This window comes from Parambassis ranga, chromosome 7 (genome assembly GCF_900634625.1).
Source record: "Parambassis ranga chromosome 7, fParRan2.1, whole genome shotgun sequence".
NCBI lineage: Eukaryota > Metazoa > Chordata > Actinopteri > Ambassidae > Parambassis > Parambassis ranga.
In genome coordinates this window covers 21,961,485-21,984,229 of record NC_041028.1, presented here as the reverse complement: position 1 = coordinate 21,984,229, position 22,745 = coordinate 21,961,485, and the positions used below count along the sequence as shown (strand labels likewise).

Here is a 22,745-nt window from a genome sequence, read left to right as displayed (position 1 = left end):
AGTTGTAAAAAGGCCACTGAATGCTTGTGTGTGTTTGTGTGTGTGTGAGACAGAGAGAGATGCAAACTCAACAGCACAGGTAGGAACTAGCCATAAAGTCTTTAGCCTTGAACCATCATGCATTAATAATACCATATGAAAGACTTGAGTGCAGCCTCGAACACAGTTTTCTTGCTCAACATGTCCACTCATGCCATTATAAAGATTTAACTGTATGCATACAGTACAGCATCACAGGTTACAGTACAGCATCCTCTTCGTGAGTCTCCAGACCCGGAATGAGCCTCCAACAGGCTGATAACCGGCTAGAAGTGATAAAAGCAGACCTAACATACAAAATGTGCCTCAATCCTGTAACATGTTGGATTTCAATGGCAGAGGCTGTTAAATAATGGCAGTAAATGATCACGGAGTTAAAGGTCGGGTAGGAGATTTCATTCTGATGCACTTTTTGTTAAATCAGTGTAACTTCTCTTTACAATCCGATAGCAACCGATTAGTTCGGCAGTTTCTCATTAAAACGAAGAATATGAATCATCTGAAGCTATAAAACATAAAAACCTCCGGGTGGACCCTGCTCGGACTATTGGCTGGTTGTCACTCTCTTCCTGCTCTGCACCAGAGAGGTACGTGCATGATGGCCGAAGTCACAGACTGGTTGGGAGGCGTGGCTTCAGGGTGAGCTCCGAGAGAAAGGGGCGTGTGTTTACTTTCCAAATCTGGCTGACTCTCACTGAGTTTTCACAATCTCCCACCCTACCTTTAAGTACAAGCTTCACATTTTCTGGCTGAAGCTATGCCAAACACCAAAGCAGCACAAATACGCCTTTCATTTAGGATGTTTTCCTGACAACAGCAGAACACTGAAGTGCTGCAATAAAAGGCTTTATTATGGGACGTGAGCCAGCGGCCTGTTAAGATAGATAAATACTTTATTCATCCTCGATTTAAAAAAAAAAAAAAAAAAAAAAAAAACAAGGCTAAAACTTCAAATGACGCTCTGTACAGTTAATCTGTACGATAAGTCTTATAATATGTCGCCCCTGAAGTCAGAATTGGCTTTTTAAGGTACTGTGAAGATATATTGTCAAATTATATACTGAAGTACCCGAGGAGTGATCATCGTTTTACACAAAAGGACACTTTGAGGAGCTAAATCCATCCCGTTAAAGCATCAAACCCAGCACCGCCGTGCCAACGTCTCCCATCTGCAGCAGACCCAAATGAATAATAAACACTTTGCGCAGACAATAACACTGAACTTCTTTCAGAAAGGAGCTTCCACCCCACCGGGAGAGTTACGTAAGGTTTTCTTAGTGCGCTTAAACATTTGTTTTGGAGAGCAGTAGACAGAAAAGCTGAAGTTGTGTAAAGACATAATGTCACACTGTCAGAACTTCCTCACTCATTTTCTTTGTCTCCTCCGCCTCTATGACGCTTTGGCTTTTCTCGCCCGTGGTGACGTTTTATCGTCAGACTTGACGACTCCGTTTGCGGCGCCTCCTGAAAAAAAGACACACGTGCCTGTTTTAACTTGATCTTTTATCGATAAGCAACGAAGAGACAGACAGGTGAGTCCTCACCCCGTGTTGGTTCTCGTTTGTTAGGTTTGCTCTTGGGGCTGACCGCCTTCTTCTTCGAGGCTTGGTTCTGGCTGTGCTCTCTCCATTTCTTCAACTGGAAGTTAATGAATTTCCACATCATCCAGGCCTGTGTGAGGCAGATGGCTGCCAGGCAGGTCATCCTGACAGACAGGATGCTGGTTATTGAAATTGTCTAAAGTGAGATACATTATTTAAAAAAAGGAAAATGATAGTGTCGTCTACGCCTACCTTACGGTGAGCACATTGAAGTTGCCTTCTGCTAGAGAAAAGCCCTGGTTTTCTGTACGGGGCAGGCCGAAGCCAAACGTCAGGACTGAGAGTGTGAGGGTGAGGAGGCGGGCGATGACAAAAAGCAGCGCCCACAGGGTAAAACTGGAAGGAAAGAATAAGCAGGTTGCACCAAGTTGCTCAGATCAAGAAGTTACTAACACCCACACAAATACGAAGAGCAAAGGGAACAAAAGAAAAGAAAATGATACCCTTTTTGCTTGTTCTCATCACTGAAGTAGAAGAGGCGTGATGCATGGAACAGAAGCTCCACCAGGTAGTGAGGGACCAGCAGCACCAGGCCCAGTCGGTGGAGGCTAAACACACAGAACATGGAGAGGGAGACAGACAAAGACCAGCTCAGGATGTGAAGACAGAAATATCAGCCACAGAAAGCACTGTATAATAAATGCAGGGTTATCAGAGGAACCGTGTGAGTTCCACAGCTCTGAAGCAGACTGATTATGCAGAAAGTTAATCACTTTTGTGGCATTTCTGTGTTTGGTAATAGCACTGTGTGAGGATGCTGGCTCCGCTGCCTCGGTGTCAAGGTCTTAATAACAAGAAGGGCCACAAGGACATGGTGGAAATCTCCTTCTTACAGCAATGGTGAGGAGGTGGGCTGGTGAATTCAAACATGGCAGAGAGACGAGGAGACCCTAAAAGGCCAAGACGTGATCGTGACGGAGCTGCATGATTCTACGGAGCAGTCGCAATCACAAACCCCTTTGTGAGAGGGAGCACCCTTAACTAACCCCTCACCCCTGAACTTACTGCAAAGCTAATGGAATTATTTGACTTACTTTAAGACGTAGGCACCAGTGATGTGGACAACATAAAGGCAAATGTAATACAGCTGGCGGGGGATGTCCTCCTGTACAAAAAACAAAGGAAAGGAGGAGAGTTTAGTTTATCTCAAATAGCAACATGAAACATGTTTTGTGTGGCACTTTGGACCTTTTCCTCACAGTGTGTAACCCTCATAATGGAGCCTGGGCCTGCTAACCACACCGCAGCCTTGAAATAATGATACACTCTCTATGCAAATGAAGCTGTGACATCTACTTGGCTGCAACGCACTCTGAAATTATGTATGCACACAATTGATATCGACAAAACAGCTAAAGATCCTCGCTCACATGAATTATTCAGCGAACCTCAAATCAATGTGGTTTTTCAAAGAAACGAATGAGGAGGAGCATTAATAAATGATAGGGCCTTCTTCTTAACCTGCTAAGGCTCGTCTTTAAGCAGCACAGCAGAAGCACAACAGTTTTAAGTACCTATGTGTGTCGGAGGCTTTAGCTGATTCATGAGTGCAAGGATTTTAACTAGGCATGTCCCGATCAGGTTTTTTTTTGCCCTCGAGTCCGAGTCCGAGTCATTTGATTTTGAGTATCTGCCGATACCGAGTCCCGATCCGATACTTTCTATAGAAACCCGTCGCACCAAAAGCAGCTGTCATATCTCTGCGCTACAGGACACAAAGCCACCCTGCACAGAAAGCGTTGACTTTGACAGCCCTAATAAATATATATCCGAGTCCTGATCGGGAGGTAATGTCCGATTCCGATCGAATCTGAAATCACGCCCGATTTCCGATCACGTGATCGGATTGGGACATCCCTAATTTTAACTGACAAAGACATAAAGACAAATGCACACAAACTTAAGAGACACTTTACTGTCTGACTGTCGAAGGACGAGAACCTTACCTTTCGTACTTTTTGAAAGTACAGCTCAGGAAGTGCATGGAGCCAATAGGCAATTTGGCAAATGTAGAAGAATTTGACCTGAAAACTACAAAAAACATCTGAGTTAATACTAGGACAACACTAGACAATGAAAGCTTTGTAAGTCAAACCCTGTAGGGAGCAGCATTATCTACACGGCTACAACAGAAGATGCTAAACAACACTTAGCATGTAAAAAATGTGCTGAGCGTGTCGTGAGTGCATTAACTTTACATACACCATGTGAGTGTGCGGGTAACCCTCCCATAAGAAAGTAGGATTTGTTGCAAAGTCCTCCTGTCAGACAAAAAAAAAAGGACAGAGACAGAGTATTAGATGAAGAGTAACGCAGTCAGGGACAGAGTGTGTATCTGTGATAAGTCTCTGGAGCTTCATACTGCTGTTAGGATGCTGCAGCCCCAGATGAAGGAAAACAGGTAGAAGGCTGCGAGCTGTCCGGACTCATTGAACTTGCTGTGTTTGGTTTTTGACAGGTGCAACCTCCTGTTCATTTTCTGAAAAAAGAAAAGATAAGTTCTTAGGAGTTACAATAGACCACACACTTTGTTGGAAACCACATATAGAATATACCAAAAGTAAGCTATCTAAAGCTATGGGCATGATCTATAGAGTTAGAAATGAATTAAGCAAGAAATGTCTGGTTATCTTGTACTCATCACTGGTGTTACCATACAGGTCATATTGTGCAGAAATTTGGGGAAATTTGGTAAAACAATTATTGATCCAATAGTGAAGCTTCAATAAGAATCATTAACCTCATACTGGGAACATACTCATAAGCTCTTTGTGGAATCCAATGCTTTAAGATTGATGGACATTGTATATTTAAAAACATTGGAAATACCATTTCGTGCCATGAACAAAAATCTTCTGTTTAGCCTACAAAAGTTATTTAAAATCAGAGCTGGGCATTATAATTAATAATAAGAGGTTTATTTATTTTTGAGAGACTTAAAGTAAGAACTGATGTCAGAGTAGATGTTTCTGTTTCTGTTTTAGGCACAAAACTGTGGAATGAGCTTGAAGACCATTTCAAAACAAGCAGTTCTTTGTTAAAGTTCAGAAAATCTTTAAAATATAAGTTAACTGATAACTACAAGGAAATGTAAAAGGAAAACCGAAAGGTAAATGATGTATGTGATTTAATTCAGTAAAATCTATGTTTGGCTGACGTTTTGGGGTGATCAGGCAAAAATAAGCTCGATGCTTCAGCCTATTCCCTTTTTTTGGTTTTGAGATGAATTGTGTAATCGTATTTTGTAATTGTACTGTATTGAAAAAAACAAAAATAAAAATTATTCATTCATTCAAATAGCACAAGGTAAAAACCATATAACATCCGTGTTATCGAGTTATCACAGTCACTGCTGCTTCATTATAAATTCTAGTTACATAAACAGAAAAAAACAAATGCTGCAATTATGAAAGGGTTTACACAGATAAAAAAATTCATTATTTATCTTAACATGTTATAGGAAGAAGAAATATGTGCATACATCGGCTAAAATGAGTCGGACACCACTGGAACATCAGACATCTACAAAAAAATCCAACATGCACCATGTAATACCTCTTTTTACCACAAGATGGGACCGTGATTCAATGCATTATCTAACCTGCCCTCAGTCCAACATGAAGAAGGTAGAAGTGGACTCACATCAAGCTAATGGATAACACTGTCTGGTCACAGACCACTGAAGAGCAATGGATTTGGTTGGTTTGTTTTAGGCGATAGCAAGAGTGCAGGAGGGTTGTTGAATGATTTGTGTTTGTCGCATCACTAGATGAGCGCCTTGTCCCCCTGTGTTGTCTAGAGAAACCATCAACACCTCAGATCTCAGGTGAGACATGACAATAATGTTTCAGAGCACACACACACACACACACACACAGGTGTACAGATGGACCCAAAACCACCAAAAACACCACCGGTTTCACATACACTAAAGATGACTCAGGAGTTCCCTGATGGGAATTTTACTCAAAACAGATGCTGTACTCACATCGAGAATATATTCTTGTATCAAGGCATGAAGGATGACTGCGATCAGCAGGTAGAAAAACACAGTGGCCACATCTTTTGGGCCGTACTGATAAAGGTTCACCGGCTCACTTTTCTCATCTGTAACAAAAGACAGATGAGAAACAGGCCTGAAACAAAAGGCAGGGTAATAAAACCACGTGTGGCTAATATCAGACAGAATACAATCTCACCAAGAAGTTGAGTTACGTTGTACTGGACTGTGATGAACATGATGGCAAATTTAGCTGTGACCTGGAGAAAAAAAACAAACTTCACTGTGTAATCAAACCTGTCACATGCATTAAGTCTGTCTCTGTCAGGAGTGCACAACATTCAGTCACTTCATGAATGTACATCATGAGTGAGAGCTGCAGTGTCACTCATTTACATAATTGGGGTCTGGAGACCTCCTGGAGGTGCCTGCAGGGGCTCCCAGGAGTCTCTGTTCATAATGGCTCCCTTTGTGTTGGAATGAATCCTGAGCTTCCCCTTTTTGCCTTCAGTTTAGGTGTTCATAATTCTGCAGCAAAACACCTCACAGATCAGGCTCATGAAGACACATCTGACTAAAAAAAGGGAGGTGCATTTCCACAGTATGGGGATTGGGATTGGGATTGGGTGGGGACCAGTCATTAGGAGGATCTAGTATCTAGTTTCATTCAAATGTGGCTGTGTAAAAGTCATCATGACTGCCGAGGCAAGGGGGCTGGGAAGCAAAGGTGCAGCACACAGAGATTCATTTAGCCTTATCTTGCCACAGGCCACAAACATGTAGCGTTAGCTACGGAGGCAGCGGATTAGCAGCTGGTAAAATGACCTGTTAGATGTGGCGGTGGGCTTCCTCACCGTCTTCTTTGGCAATCAGTGAGACACATGAGAAGGGGAGGAGAAAGACACGCTAGCGCCCTGTGCTGCTGTCATGTCAGCTAACGACAGTTAGCATCAGCTAGCATCACTCAGCTAACTACAGGAAACACAGTACCTCAAACATCAGACCGAGGAGGATAATCATGGCCAGGCACGACACCATATCGGCGTGATTCTGGATCACAAACTCATGGCTCAGCACCGGAGGGCTCTTGTTCTTCTTGCGGAACCCCATGGCTCAACGACACCACTCTGGCACTCCTCTGGCTCCGAGCTGCCGTTACTGAGTCTAGCGGGGTTGGAGCAGCTAGCTTCCCCTGCTGCTGCTGCTGCTGGCCTGCACGTCTCAACAGATGGATGCTACCGCTGCTCTGCTCCGCTGCAGTCCGGGAACACGGTGAACCGCTGCTCATGTGTTTAAAAACAGTCATGAAGATGCTTCACCAAAACACCACAGCACAACACCCACTTTCCCCCAGCCTGGTGAAGTCAGATGACGGGCCCTCCCACTTCAAAACCCCATTCATGAACCGCCCAGTATCATTGACGTAGAAGGAGAACCCGGGCCCGTGGTGCCTTCACGTACCTCACGTATGAGAAGCTCCTAAACTCAGAGTGTCATCCTTTTTTTATTTTATTCAAATGTATATTTACAGTGAGTGCTTAAGTGTAAGTGTATGTCCTGGTACCTTGATGTGGCCATGCTGAAAAAGTTAAATTCATCACGAAATGTTTTGGCATAAATCTGTATTTCATTATTTTCACATTAGACTATATCTATGGATATTTTTATACTTACTGTAAAACATTTCATTTGTATTAGCTGTTGCTTTCTGTTTGAATCTATTATCACAATACTTCTTCTTCTTCTGCATTTTTCCACCTTCCTGTTGAATTTCTTCTTCTTATAAAATATAAGGTGACCGGAAGTTAAACCTGTGACGTCGCTCCATCAGCGCTCCCGTTCATAACGGCTAAACGAAAAACGAATAACCAGGTATGAAGCTTTTTAAATATCAATGACAGGCGGTGTTTTCTCTGAATTATAGTTGTAATGTATATTTCTACATTTAACGGTGTCCAAAGTACCCCCCCCCCCCCCAAAAAAAAAAAAATGTTGCATGCATGCAAACCCAACCACCATCAGGTGTCTCTTGCTAGCTACCAGTTAAGTCACTAATTAAGACGGCCATCTTTTTTTCTATTAATAAGACCGCCATCTAAATTGTTTATCGAAGTTAGTAACGGCCAACTTTTTCAACATACTATATTCGCTAAATTGTTATTTGTGCCTTGTTCGTGTTCTCCGACTTTCACGGGACCTTTTCGACATTTCGACCGTTAAATAACGTTTGTACTAGCATGTTCTCAACACGTTACAGTGTGAGTTTAAAACCGCTAGAGGTCAGTATGAGACTAAAACCAAATCAACTCCAGCCCCACCCTCCGTGTCTGATTTGAGTGGTGGTGTAGCACAGCTAGCCCGGCTAGCTCAGTCGGTAGAGCATGAGACTCTTAATCTCAGGGTCGTGGGTTCGAGCCCCACGTTGGGCGAAGCTTTTTCTTTTCTGACTCGTTTCTCGGTTTGAGTAAACAGGCCTCTGCGAAGATACGTGGAGATGTTCTGTTCTTCAGCACTGCACGGTTTCTCTTTAGTAAATTATAGGCCATAGACTATATAAGTACGTTTTAATAAACTATACTGAGCGATTATATTATGTACTTTCCAACCCTCGTACGCATATGTCAATGACAGTGAGAGAGGAAACGCTGGTCAGGGTGAAGGCGTCTCATGCAAGGTCTCCGCTGCTGAAAAACACAGCGCTCATAGGAAGTTAAACCATCTGTCGTTAGAAAAGCTGTGTGGAATAGCATGTTTGGGAAAGCCTTTACGTTTGTAGAGCAATAAAGGAAACAGACATTACACTGAATAACAGCAGCACAAAATACCAAAGCAAATTATACACGTTTCTAAGATTGTTTTTTTTGCCATCTTGGATTGCTTGGCAAGGGACAGAGTTGTTTAATTACAGAATATTTAGCCATGTATAATTAAGCTGCTAAAGGGCAACAAGACCTGATGGTTTATACAGATTAATATTTAATCTGTAGTATTCCTTTTTTTAATGGAGAAGGGGACATGCATATTTGATTTAATTTTACTACAGTTTCCTACACAACAGCCTGGATATATATTTGTAATTTTAGATAGCTGTCATGGGGTCATAGTATCACATATATCAAGGTTACTACACTAACGACAGTAAATGTTACATTAGAAATTCAATACAAATTTCCCATTTTAGCTGCTGATATTCTTTTTTTTACAGGCTAAATTGCCAAATATGTGAAGAGCTATAGCCTCTCATTTCTCTAGAAACTGCCAAAAGGGAGGGAGGAGTTTACACAAAGGCCCTCTCCACATTAAAGATGGAGGCTTGTGCAGAGAAGCCATGGTGTCCTGCTCCCAGCACTCTACATGCTGCCATTTCTACTTCTAAAGCCTTAAACTAAGACAACTGCCGACAGATTCTACACTGGGAGGCTTCCAAACACTGTTGAGAAGGGTTTGTATGTGAAAAATCCTCATATTAATGACATTATTTTGTGGTTTCAGACCTACTTCTGTGCTTATTTTTCTTCCCCTGTCTCTGACTCTCACAGTGCTGCCCCTGCCTGCACTGAACAAAGATAATTACTCAGGAAACATTTCGGCCAATCAGGCGCGGCCTTGTATCGTGCCTGTGAGGAAAGCGACCAGTCAGGATCAGGCTAACATCACTGGGGCCTGATCGCCTTGCCTGAAGAGCGGAGCCTTCCTCGGCTGAGGGCTGAGAGTGTCCTCCATGTTTTATAAGTGTTGACATAACAGTGTGTCAGGCAGCCATGCATCCACAGAGGTAAGCTCTGTCTTTTTTATCTCAGCCTTCTGATAACAACATGGCTTCCTTCTTGTTATTGTGGTGACTGTTGGATTCTAATGATCAATGTGCACACCTTAAAGACAGTTTAGTGTGCAGGAGGAGGAGGAGCTGGGGTGGATTGGAGGCCTCGATCAGGCCTCTCTGTGCTCTACTGTGCTGAAGGTGGGGGGTTGGGTAACGACTCTCACCCTTGCTCTCTCTCTATGTCTCAGGGTCACATGGGTGCCCCGACAACCAGGCTGCCATACAGGAGGCAGAGTGGACCATGGCAAATCCTTTTCCTTTTTATAATGCAAAAGAGAGTTGGATTTAAAAATGGCACCCACATGTCCTTTCTGTAGTGGTAGTCCTGTGTTGTAGGCTGGCAGAAAAAGAATGGGGGATGGGCAGTGGACGAGGAGGTGGGGGGGGGGGGGGGGGGGGGGCATTATGTACCCTTTGTAAGTGGATTGGCTCTGTGGTGTTTTCTTGTGTCTCATGCCAGGCCGGGGAATAGACGCAGGGGGCAACAGATGTGTTTGTTAGGAGGGCAGGGAGTCCAGGGCATAACAGAATACTGGTTCTCTGGCTAATACATTGTGTTTTTTAAGTATGTGTTAAATATGCATAAGATAAACTGGTATACAGTGAAGACAACCGTACAGAGGCTGCAGTATCTACGCTCCATACTGCTCAGGGGACAAGCCCACATTAAACAAACATTCCACATTTTTCCTGTCTAATTTCCATAAATAAAAATGCTACAGTGCAGTGTTAAAGAAAACACAGCTTATCTTTATAAAGAGTCACAGGCCCTGAGTTTACTGCCCCTGGCATTATGCGACTCCAGAGCACTGTTGTGAAACTGCTTCCTCCACTCTCACAGACAGTGGCCATTTTGTGTTCAGAGAGCTCTTCTTGGGAGAACTGTAGCCGTCTCTTCATTGATCAGACAGCAGGGCAGGGAAACAGCACCAGCCTAACAGGATTTTTTTGTTTTCATGTGAGGAGTATTTAACATGTGTTGAACTTTTGTTTGCTCTGTTGTCTTTGTACACATAGCACAGAAGTGTAATTTGATACACATATACGAAACAACAGGTTTTTATAATATATTTACTAAGGATTCTGTACAGGATCCACAGAAAGGCAACACAGGTATGTTAGTATGCTACAGAAATAATTATTTGCATTATATAGAAAGGAAATACACACATCTAAAAACAATTAGAATCACAAGGTACAAAAACACTACGCTGCTAAGGAACAAATGTAACATGTCAGATATTTTTCAGAGCATAGATGCATATTATGTGCATTGTATTATGTCATGTAGCACATCTGCAGCTGCATGGGCGAAACAGAATTTTTATTTTTTTTAAATCACAGCCAAAAGTAACACTACAATCAGTAGTTCCCTTCGCAAGATTACAACTATTTCACTCTCTAAGCCCCAAACCAAAAGCAAAACCTTTTACTACAGTGCATGATTGAGCATGTCATATTATAACCATTAGATACGTCAGTAATGTGTGACATCTTGTATGCTTTAGGGCCTCTCTCTCAGTGCAGCACTGAAAACAGGCTGAAGTTGGACAGCACAGCCGTTGAGTTGTACATTATACATAATCTCCCAAAAGGCCCTTTTTTTAAAAACAAAAACAACAAACAAAACACCCCATCTGCTTTATTCTGTCATAATGAAGAAGGGCATGTTAAACTGGAAGAAAATGAACCATCTAATGCGGGGGGAAATCTCTGCATTGCAGCAAAAATGCTTTTTATAAGGAAGAGGGGAGCCTGCACGCTGTGATCTGTGTGGCACAGCACAGCCGACCAATAATGTTCCACCCTGTTGGCCCTCCAGCCAATTGCAGCTGCAGTTGAGGTTAAAGATTGACAATCAGAGGGAGAGCAGCAGGGAGAGCAAGGGCCTTCTGGAAAATTCCACAGCCATCTTTGATTCACCCTTTACAGCCTTATGTAAAATCCAGGTCAAATCTTTCTTTTATACAGAACATACTGCGTGGAATAGTAATATACTATATTTGCTTGGAAGTGTTGGCAGTCGTGCTTGTAATGTTAAATTTGCATTTCATAAAATGTAATATACATCTCCTGTTTTTGTCTTTCGTTGCTGACAGGAAACATTTATGGGAGGCATTTCTTCATTTGTCTGCATGCGATTGTTGTGAAAACTCAATCTTGGCATATTAGAAAACCTAATAATCTCTCCTGGGTTTTATGCATGATGTTTTCCTGTGAATGATGCGAATCCCAAGTGTTTCGAACGGCAGAGTTCCAGTAAAATTTCATGTTTGCACTGAATGGCTTTTCTGGATGTCCAAAGAGAGACATAGATCAGATATTGTTTCCGGGTTAATGTGTAAAAGCAGACATATTCTATATAAACCAGCTTTTCAAGAATCTGACGGGGGTTTTGCGGTGTTGGTTTCTCTTTGCTGTAAATGGAATCTAATTATTCTATGACAGCAGTGTTCACAGGGAAGGAGGGAAGCAAAGATCGAAGCCATAAAAAAAACTGATGAGTGCTTCTCACTCTGCTGGATTTTCCCGTGTCTCCCTCTCTTTTCTCGTTTCTCTTCGATTGGCCATGAAGGTTTGTCCTGACATAGCTGTGATATTTTAAAATTGTTGGGACTGTAATCTCCACAGATCTCTCTCTGGTCCTCCTGCATGGATGTGCCAGTGCCTGAGTCTGAGCCTCGGAGTGGGGGATGGGGGAGAGGGGGGAGGGGAGCAAGCTGTGGCCTCCATTTTCTGTGACGAGAGAACCCTGCTCGTCTCTCACAGGAGTGGAATCTAAAGGCACTGACTCAGTGTTGTTTCCTTTTTGTCCATCAGGTACTACAATACTTGCAGAGTGGAATACTGTGTATGTTTTCTTGAACCTGGTCTCTCTCTGGAATATATCTCATAATCTGCTGAGGATTTATCTGCCTAACTCCTTGTGGATCATAGCTCCTGATGTGAGAAAGTCCTTTGGATAATCATACTTTTTTTGCCAGTGATCATCCTGTCTTCCTGGCAGTTGCAGCATTGTAATTTGTATTAAGCATGTATGTATTAGGGCTGAGGCACTTTTTTCTGCAGCTCAGAACCGACTGCTGATGGCGAGTGTTCTGTTTTCAGGGCTGTGGTACATGCAGCAGAGTGACTTGGCTAACGTTGTCTTATTTTCATGTGGGCCTCGTTTGTTCACCCAGTCCGGAACAGGAAGGCCCTGGAGGGGTTGGGGCGTGTGTGTGTGTGTGAGTCTGTTGGCAGGCTGAAACAAGATATCCATATGCCATATTTTAAAAAGAACAACTCAGGCTTGTCAACAATTCTGATGCTTTTCTTCTGTGACATGTCAGCTTGATAAGCTATCTGATTGCCACACTGAACAGCTGAAGAACGTGAATTGTGTTTATTAAGTCATTATGCAGTTTGTTTGGGAGAAGGAAGATCTTTAATCAGTGTTAAACCCATAGAATATGGAGGAAACATTCAGGTTGCCTTTAAAGTAGCTAATATGATCACATCTTATCTTGCATGTTATTCATAGAACCCCCACAGGAAAATGCATTTTAACCTGTGCCTGCTATCAGGGATCTGACATTTGATCAACTGTATGTGGAATGTCTCTTTAAGAATGGAGGAGGGGACATGAAGAGCATTCCTTTAGGTTCAGAACAGGGAAAAAAGAGCTTTATCCCACAAATGTGGTTGACCTTTGAGTCGTAGCCTGAATACCCATCAGCTTAGCTGGAAACCAGAGCTGCAGCCAAAGCTATGGACTGGTCAAGTGTGTGACCTGTCAGGGGTCCTTGGGAGGGTTTTTCTTCTTTGGGCTTGTGAATAAAGGATACATCCTTGGAACCAGGCCCTCTGTTGCTCTGACAAAGGAGGAGCCAAATACTCAAAGACCTTCATTTATCGCCAGACCCCCTTTTATTCTCATCTTTCTTTTTTCCTCAGAGGAAATGAGATGCTTCGCAGGAGCAAAGACTAGCATTATCTGGCTTTTCCTGTGCTACGTGTGTGTTGTATTCTCACTTTTTGGATTGATTCATAAGACGAAACGTAAGAGGTCCATGTTTTGGTTTGAGAAACAAATGGATGGTATAGTGAAAGCCAAAAATAGTTCGATTATGGATGGTTTATTAGACAGATCTCTTGCTATTTGACTCCATGAATTGGCCAAAAGTCCTTTGGGGTAACCCTGTTGTCACTGAAGGGGCTTAAGAGGTATCAGAAATGTCTCTTGTTTATCACCACGAGAGGCTGTCCCTTCAGTTTATGGATCATCTCCCTCTGGGTTTGTGGTTACTGCAGGTCTGCTCATGAGTTGTCATAACAAAGCACAAGGTAAAAGTCAGGGTTTAGTTGGAGTAAAACCTCACAGCTCCTACGTCTCTTGAAGGATGAGGGTGCAGGCTAACGTTGGCTAAATGGCCCGATGTGTTGTTGTGAATATCAACTTAGCAGAGAGCAGTGTTGCCATGGTGATTGTTACCATTCTCCCTCTTAGAACATAAAGAACATTTTTTCAGACTCGATTGTCACTGATAATATGGAAAGGATTTGAACATCACACCTCAAAGTCAGAGATGTGGTGCAATCAAATGAAACTAATAACAATGGAAACCAGCAGAGTCCCTATTGACAGATCCTCTGGGGCCTGGGTGCCTTAGGTGGTGTTCCACTTGTTTACTGTTATGCTGATGTGGTTTCTGAACAGCCTTTCTGACTTTGTGTTTGCCTCTGTTTCTGTGTTTCCGTGTGCTCCTGTTGTCGGTGCTCTGCAGTCTGGCTGAGGAGGAGATAAAGACAGAGTCTGATGTGGTAGAGGGGATGGATGCATCCGTGCGATCCAAGGGTAAGTCTCTTAGGCCAAGTACTTAATGTTAAGAGTCCAATATCTTAGACAGATTTGTGTCGGAGGACGTAGAGGTTGTATGAGTCCAGTGCACCTTGTTGGTCTTTCAGACTGCAAAAACTGTGCGTCAGGGAATCAACACATTTTAGTTCAGTGTAAAAAGAGTCATCCAGCATTTATATGTATATGTATAGCGTTACATGTAACATGGTAAATTAATTGATGTTTGTATTAGATTGTAATGCTTTTACTTACAAAAAGAAGAAGCTTAACGTTACATTTAAATTCTATGAAAGTGCACTTCCTCCTTTGGTTTCACATTGGGCTATTAGAATGTGAGGTGTGTCACATTTACTATTTATCAAAGGACCTGTCTTTTAATCCTAAGCTTGTGTAACATGTTGGACTTGATTATGGTGATTGATGCCTCCTGTTATCTTTTCATCCATCCAGTCCCTGATCCACCAGGGTCTGCAGATCGACAAGCAGCACCACAGAAGCGAAAGGTGTCGAGTCCCACCCATTCCTCCAATGGACACTCTCCCTCAGACACCTCCCCCAGCCCCCTAAAGAAAAAGAAGAAGCCAGGGGCTGTAAACAGTAACAACAAAGACCAGGTAAGGACTGTAGTGGGCTTATTTAGAAATCTGGTGTGTTGTCAAAGGTGGCACGGCCAAAGCGTCATGCCAAAGCGGCAGGTTGGAAAGGCAGCAAAGGGAATGGAGTAAAGTTACAGCATCACAGGAAAAGCATTAATGGTGTTGGACAAATGACATGCTCTGGAAAATACTTAAGTAGAACAAAGATTTGGACAATTTAAAGCTAAATTATTTTATAACCTTTGCACTACACTAGTTAGAAGGTCAGGCAGATCCCCAGAAACCTGCAGGGGAGGGGGTCTGTCCCTCAAACAATTAGCCTAGCCAAAATGTGGACTGATGACAGTGGTCTTTCCCTAAAGACCAAGAAGATAAAACTGACAGTACAGACAGCTGTGAGGAAGGCCTCGTTTGTGTCAAGGTCAAACAAAAAGTACAAAAGTACAGACAGCAGTCTTTTATTGCTCTAATAGGAAACCTGGAAGGACCAGGACTACAACTATACAAAATATCAACAAAGCAGGGGTTGCTTATCATTTTCACTCTAATCTCGCCGCTCATTCCTAAATTTCTTAATTCCAGATCAGGGTCTTTTGTTTAAAATGTACCATAATGCCTCTGAGAACACCGATTTAAATTTGACCATGTGGGCGTAACCTTTTGTAAGGTAGATTGTACGCCTTTCGTATGTTTGCTTTTGTGTCACTAATGCATGGTCAAATTTTTTGACTGCTTTAAAACAACAACCACAAAAATTAATTTATGTTGGATTGGGTTGCTGTACTTTGGAGTTTGGCATTGTGGTCTTGAGTGATACTCCCTTAGTCTCATATTAAACATTGCATGGATAGACAGATTGCCTTTACTACATAGTATTTTGACAGGTTTATGACCTAAGTTTGCTTATGCTAGCAGTAAACTTTATGTTTGCGTTTAAACTCTTAATAGTGTGGGATTAAGATGATTTGAGGTGCGGAAGTAAATAGATCAGTTTCTATTCAGCCACTAATGTAGTATCTGTCCAGAGAACCACACCATGCATTGTGTTTTACTCTCAGGTGAAGGGTAGCCTGTGCCGTTGCTCACACTCTAAACCCGTCTGGTTAGTTTTGATTTCAGTTGATGCTGTTATGTGGCTAGGTTTTGGGGTAATTTACTTGTTTGTTTAAATCACGCCTGGGTTGGATTTTATAGTGTGTATTGCCCTTGATGCTGTCTACCCTGCTTATCCCACCTTGCAGCCACCTTGTTTTTGTTGCACTGCACCTTTTTGTGTTCCTTGCGTGTTTTTTGAAACCTCCCCCCTGTTTCTCTTGCCTGCATTTCAGTCAGAGCTAAGACATGGTCCCTTTTACTATATGAAGCAGCCAGCACTCACCACAGACCCTGTTGATGTTGTACCACAGGACGGCAGGAATGACTTCTACTGCTGGCTGTGCCACCGCGAGGGCCAGGTGCTCTGCTGTGAGCTCTGCCCCAGGGTGTACCACGCCAAGTGCCTCAAACTACCAGCCGAGCCCGAGGGCGACTGGTTCTGTCCAGAGTGTGAGGTATCTCGCTGAAGACATGTGTATGTGTGTGCGTGTACACAGCTTGACAAAAAAGGGGTGTCACACTGTGTCATGGGCAGATTTGTCCTGAGATGAGAAACAAGACAGGTGAACTTCACCTTTTGTAGTCTGGGGTTAAACCAGAAACCTGCAGACTATGACAAGGTGTCACACCCCTGCAAGCTTAACCATTAGCTCACACTGTCTGAGGCATATTTAATGACTAATGTCTAGGCCTTATAATCTGCTTATAATCTGACAAAAAAAGTTTTTAAAACATAAATTAAATTGACTATTAACACACTAAATCAACAAAAAATAATTAGTATCCATGATCATTCCCTTTGTTTGTGTTTATCTTATAATGGCATTAATAATTAATTTGTTTTTGTTGCAGAAAATAACAGTTGCTGAATGCATTGAAACCCAGAGCAAGGCGATGACAATGCTGACGATAGACCAGCTCTCCTATTTGCTAAAATTTGCACTCCAAAAAATTAAACAGCCTGGGGTAAGAGGTGCCTTATAATCATTTACAAGAATGTGTTTGGTATTCAAACACAAAGGTCCTGGAAGTATAAGCAGGAAACAAACTATCCAAATCTTAGCTTATGCATGTGTTTTGTTTTGTTTTGTTTTTTTAAACTGAGCAGACTGAGCCTTTTCAGAAGCCAGTGTCTCTGGAACAGCACCCAGATTATGCAGAGTACATATTTCACCCCATGGACTTGTGTACTTTGGAGAAGGTACTGATATTTATCTTACTTTTTATGGCCAGAATAGAACATGGTCAGATGTTTATATCTCAATTGATTGGTTTCCTCTCTTTAAATAGAATGTCAAAAAGAAAATGTATGGCTGCACTGAAGCATTTCTTGCTGATATGAAATGGATCTTACACAACTGCATCATCTATAATGGAGGTAGGCCACTTTAATATATATGTTATTGAACCATTGAAGTGTTTGTATAAAAAATAAAAAACACTATTTTAATTACGTGTTAACTTTTTTTTAGGTAATCACAAATTAACAGCAACTGCGAAAGTCATCGTTAAGATCTGTGAACATGAGGTAAGAGGCTTGAACAACATAATAATAGTTAAAAAACATTTTCCTTTATGCATCTTATATTAAAATTGCTGTATTCATTTTGGTTTTTAGATGAATGAGATTGAGGTGTGTCCAGAGTGCTACCTGTCATCATGCCAAAAAAGGGACAACTGGTTTTGTGAGCCATGTGTAAGACTTTACGTTGTCTTTTAATTCAAACTTCAATATGTTTTCTTTCTTTTTTTTTTATTTAAACTTTCTACTTAATTTTATTATGCTGATTTGTCTCCAATAGAGTCAACCTCACCCCCTGGTTTGGGCTAAGCTGAAGGGCTTTCCTTTCTGGCCAGCGAAAGCACTTCGTGAAAAGGATGGGCAAGTAGATGCACGCTTCTTTGGGCAGCATGACAGGTGAGATGAACCATTGGAGACTCTAGAGGACACTGGTTCCTTGTATTGGAGTTCTTTTTTAACAAAATCTTTAGCTTTTAATACTGTTAAATTATTTTGTCCTTTTTACACAGGGCCTGGGTTCCCATCAACAACTGCTACCTCATGTCCAAAGAGATCCCTTTCTCTGTTAAGAAAACAAAGAGCATCTTCAACAGTGCCATGCAAGAGATGGAGGTGTATGTGGAAAACATTCGCAAGAAATGTGGGGTCTTCAACTACGCGCCTTTCCGTACCCCCTTCACACCCAACAATCAGCTACAAATGCTAATCGACCCTTCCAATCCCAGTGCTGGGACAGTGAAAACAGAGAAACCAGATAAACTTCGCTTCAACTTCGACATAACTGCATCACCGAAGATGGTCCTCAGCAAAAGTTCCACTCCTAGTGGTATGAGTCGGCGAGTCTCAATGACAGACATGCCCCGATCCCCGATGAGCACCAACTCCTCCGTTCACACAGGGTCTGATGGGGAGCAGGAAATGGAAAAGGCCAGCAGGAATCCTGCTTTCCACTACAGCACTGGAGAAGAATCAATGGACTGTACCGGTAAATACATTTTCAAATCTATATCAGTCCTTCTTGATTGAGTGTGGAGCGTTCTTTCTGCACCTTTTAAAACGGAAAAACAAAGGTTGTTTACCGTTTAATTACAGCATCTCCTGTGTCAGGGAAGATGGGTCCTGCAGGCAGTGTGACAGGCAGCCCGAAGCCCTTTAACTCTGGACTGGTGCCCAAGCAGGAGAGGACCACAGGCACAGGTGGCATTCTTAATCTCAATCTTGGTCAGTACCAACACCACAAATGCACACACACAAAGTCTCAAAGGGTAATAATCATATTACCCTGACAACATATTGTCATCACTATCATGTTGTCTTAAATCAAACATCTACTCATCCTTTCAGATCGAGTAAAGGCTGAAATGGATCTGAAGGAGCTGAGTGAGACTGTGCAACAGCAGCAGCAACAGCAGCAGCATCAGCAACAACAAGGAGTGCCAACAGCTCCTGCTACCCCGAAGAGGCCCATCAGGAGTCTGGACAAGACAATTGAAAGCTGCAAGGCACAGCTCGGTACATACACCATCACTATGTGCTATGTTTGTCCTTTGTCTGCTACTGTTGTCTGCTGGTAGTACTGTCACTGTTTATTCTAAAACTTGTGCTATCATTGCATTGTGATTGCTACTGACTATATGAATGGATAACAGTCTACCAACCACACATAACGAAACACATTGTAATGAAAGATTCACATTCTATCCACAGGGATTGATGAGATTTCTGAAGATGTGTACAAAGATGTGGACCACAGTGACTCTGAGGACTCTGACAAATCTGACTCAAGTGACAGCGAGTACCTCAGCGATGAGGAACACAAGCCAAAGAGCTCCACCCAGGACGATAAGGACAAAGCAGAGAGAAAAAGGCCCAAACCAAGCACAGAGGGGGAGAATAAGGAGGGACTTTCAGGGACAGGGGATAAAGCCACCTCTGAACCCCTTCTCAAAGAAAAGCAGGGGAGCAATGGCCCTGATCGGGACCTCCAAGACAAGCCCAGAACACCCCAATCTCAGTCCCTTACTGACAAGCCCAAAACCCCAGAGGAGGGCAAGGCAGCAGCTGCTGCATCAGTACCTGAGCAAGACTCTGATTCTGAGAGAGAGCTGGTGATTGATCTGGGGGATGAACATGGAGGCCGTGACTCAAAGAGGGCGAGAAGAGAGCTGGGGTCTTCTGCTGCCAAAACTCTCAAAGAGTCTAATGTCAAGTTAGAAGGTGAGGCCTTACACACTTTTTCCTGTGATGCTCAGTGTGGCTTCTATCTCAGGATTGGTTGTAAATGTTATCTATACACATACATTTTCTGTGCTCAGGTAAACTGCCTGCATCTGCAGCATCACCAGCTGCACCAGCACGGGAAGCTGCCTCCACCCTGAAAGACGCCTTGCAACCTTCTATCACTGCAGCGCTTAACCTCGTTTCAACTGCAGCGTCTGGTCAGCCCAGTGCCACTGCAACTACCACTGGATCTACCAGTGCCCCCTCTCCAGTCTCCACAACAACCTCCCAGCACCTGCAGCTGTAAAGAAACAGCGCCCCCTACTGCCCAAAGAGACAGCTCAGGCTGTGCAGCGGGCAGTGGTTTGGAATCCAACAAAGTTTCAAACATCCTCCCAGAAGTGGCACATGCAGAAGGTGCAGAGGCAGCAGCAGCAGCAAGGAGAGCAGACAGCTGCACAAACACGCAGCCCACAGCAGCTGCAGGCACAGCAGCAGAGCTCCTCCTCAAGTACTCGATATCAAACCAGACAGTCGGTCAAAGGTAAATACACTAGGCAGATTACTCATCTCAAAATATTTAAAGATGTATAATTTCTCTCTAAGTGTTTCTGTCCTCATCTCCTGCAGGACAACAGAAAGACCCACCGCAAAGTGCATCTTCATCATCAGCTGGCCAGGTTACTTCTGGCAGCTCTTCTTATGCATCAGCAGATTTGCAGATCCCGACAGCCTCGGCAGACGTTGCCGCAGATATAGCTAAATACACAAGCAAAGTAAGAATCCTCAGCCCTGCGGTTAAAACACACACATTATCATTAACAATTAAGTGGCTGTTTTACTTCAGTGGAATAAAGTCATTACTGTGAACCCTAATTTTAATACCACAATATTTTTGCCAAACTTTGCAGATCATGGACACAATAAAGGGGACAATGACAGAAATCTACAATGATCTTTCCAAAAGCACATCAGGAAACACCATTGCAGAGGTAAACGCTGGGTAATAAGTGTTCTTATGTGCCGTAGCTGTAATTAAATAGATTATAATTGCTGTTTATTTTTGTCACAGATTCGTCGGTTAAGGATAGAGATCGAGAAGCTCCAGTGGCTGCATCAACAGGAGTTGTCAGAGATGAAGCACAATCTTGGTAAGTTTTGTGTATCCAGGAATGTACATCAGTAGCCAGTCTTTACCGGTACATCATATTATTGGGGATGATTTTTAAATGAATCGTTTCTGTCTGTACCTAAACGCAGAACTGACCATGGCAGAGATGAGGCAGAGTCTGGAGCAGGAGCGGGAACGACTAGTGGCCGAGGTGAAAAAGCAGATGGAGTTGGAAAAGCAGCAGGCGGTGGACGAGACCAAAAAGAAGCAATGGTGCGCCAACTGCAGGAAGGAGGCCATCTTTTATTGCTGCTGGAATACCAGCTACTGTGACTATCCCTGCCAGCAAGCCCACTGGCCAGAGCACATGAAGTCCTGCACACAGTCAGGTACCACACCCATGCTTATGGGATGTTGATGCAATCCAGCCTTTCTTCGATAAACAAACTGATAGAGTAACATCTGTTGTTGATCAATCGAGATGTGATTGGCTAATAGATCAGTGAAATAAATACATTTTCATATCAGCTGACACTGACTTATTTAAGGCAACTTTGTAAACTTTGTCAGGTATGCATGAACAGGAAGTGCCATCAACCTCCCTAATAACAGCGATAAGACAATATTGAATTACTAAGTACATATAAATGAGCAAAAAATACACTTGTGTATACACAGTGTGTGTGTTCATGTGTTGTATTTTGCTTCTTCCAGCCTCAGCATCACAGCAGGAACCAGAAGCAGAGCCCAACTCCGACCCTTCAGCCAAACCGTCAGGCCTCTCTCCTCCCACACAGACCCTGTCCTCAGGCACAGGATCCTTATCAGACAAAAGCAATTCTCCCACGTATATGGACAAAAGCAAGGACAGTGCTGGTGTTACTGTGACCTAACTGCTACACTACAAGCACATTTTTCGAGGCCGGCGTGGCCTCAGACTCGGTGCTCGCAGACCTGCACCTCTGTGACGAATCACAATGAGATTTTCATTCCCATTTGTGCATCTGCTGGGTGGACTTTTTCTTTACAAGTCACCCCACGTACACAGTTTTTACATCAGCTGGAGTCACCACGTGGAACTAGTCTGTCTTGAGAAATAAGATGTGAGTTTGTATGTTTTCATACTGTAGCTTTATGTTATAGCTCTGTTACCACGTTTCCACCGCTGATTTTATCAACACAGAAATATTTTTTACATAGTTCACCTTCATTGCTGCTCCTAAGTACTTCACAGCTGTTGATTGTTCTCCATATTGCGAGACAAAACATTTAACAAAGCAATCAGCAGTGGATACACACATTCACAATGGTGCCATCAGACTTTTTTTTAAGTTATGCAACGTTCAGCTACACAACTGCTTCATGTCAACAACATGTTTTGTGTAATGCAAGTTCAAAACTAAAGTTTCAAGTGTGTCCTCCTCATGTCAGTGGTGGCATTTTTGTTTCATACCAGTTTTGTATTGTAGTTCCATGTTGTATAGGCTTACCTAAAAAATATCTGATTTATTAAAAAAAGGACTTAAAAAATGTAAACTGTACAAAGATTTTGTAAGAAGATACCTGAACAATATTTATAGTGTTATATGTTTTTATAGTATGTTTATTGAAATCACATTTCTATGTGTCTAAAAAAAAGTTATTTGAAAATAAATGACTTCACATGAATGTCAGCTCAGAGCGGTTACCCAAAAAAAACTGATGGAAATCCTGGTCAGACTGTTAACGAAACTGGGTAGACATAAGCAGAAGCTGCATTTTGGCTGGATATAATTTCCTGTGAGCATGTCTGTTTTGAGCTTGTGACTCGTTCTTGTTTACATATTGTACATACAATAAATGGAAATCGTGAAGAAAAAATAAAAATGCTCTTATCAACATGGTGTGTAATGGGTTAA

General features: G+C 42.6%; 2 protein-coding genes and 1 non-coding gene across 3 annotated transcripts; 2 read left to right on the top strand and 1 right to left on the bottom strand.

Annotated features, from left to right (window-relative positions):
- Positions 1-647: 647 nt before the first annotated feature.
- On the bottom strand, positions 648-7,028 carry LOC114438882 (translocating chain-associated membrane protein 1-like 1). Its single transcript, XM_028410512.1, has 11 exons — positions 6,631-7,028; positions 5,840-5,900; positions 5,629-5,747; positions 4,003-4,119; positions 3,843-3,901; positions 3,587-3,671; positions 2,675-2,745; positions 2,084-2,188; positions 1,833-1,976; positions 1,584-1,744; positions 648-1,503 (listed from the first exon to the last, which is right to left on the bottom strand). Exons 1-11 carry the CDS (start codon positions 6,748-6,750, stop codon positions 1,430-1,432), a joined length of 1,116 nt encoding a protein of 371 aa, XP_028266313.1. The 5' UTR covers positions 6,751-7,028; the 3' UTR covers positions 648-1,429.
- A 968-nt stretch (positions 7,029-7,996) lies between these two features.
- On the top strand, positions 7,997-8,069 carry trnak-cuu (transfer RNA lysine (anticodon CUU)). Its single transcript has one exon. It is a non-coding gene; the product is annotated as a tRNA-Lys (tRNA).
- Positions 8,070-8,901: 832 nt separating this feature from the next.
- Positions 8,902-22,725, top strand: LOC114438136 (protein kinase C-binding protein 1-like). Its single transcript, XM_028409275.1, is given in 22 exon segments — positions 8,902-9,086; positions 9,180-9,415; positions 14,230-14,300; positions 14,754-14,917; positions 16,228-16,449; positions 16,847-16,960; positions 17,103-17,195; positions 17,285-17,372; positions 17,467-17,522; positions 17,613-17,690; positions 17,797-17,912; positions 18,026-18,501; positions 18,609-18,737; positions 18,861-19,028; positions 19,224-19,733; positions 19,832-20,037; positions 20,040-20,280; positions 20,367-20,512; positions 20,648-20,728; positions 20,809-20,887; positions 20,997-21,236; positions 21,562-22,725. Coding segments are annotated over 21 exon segments (3,471 nt in total). The 5' UTR covers positions 8,902-9,086; positions 9,180-9,401; the 3' UTR covers positions 21,741-22,725.
- Positions 22,726-22,745: the final 20 nt, after the last annotated feature.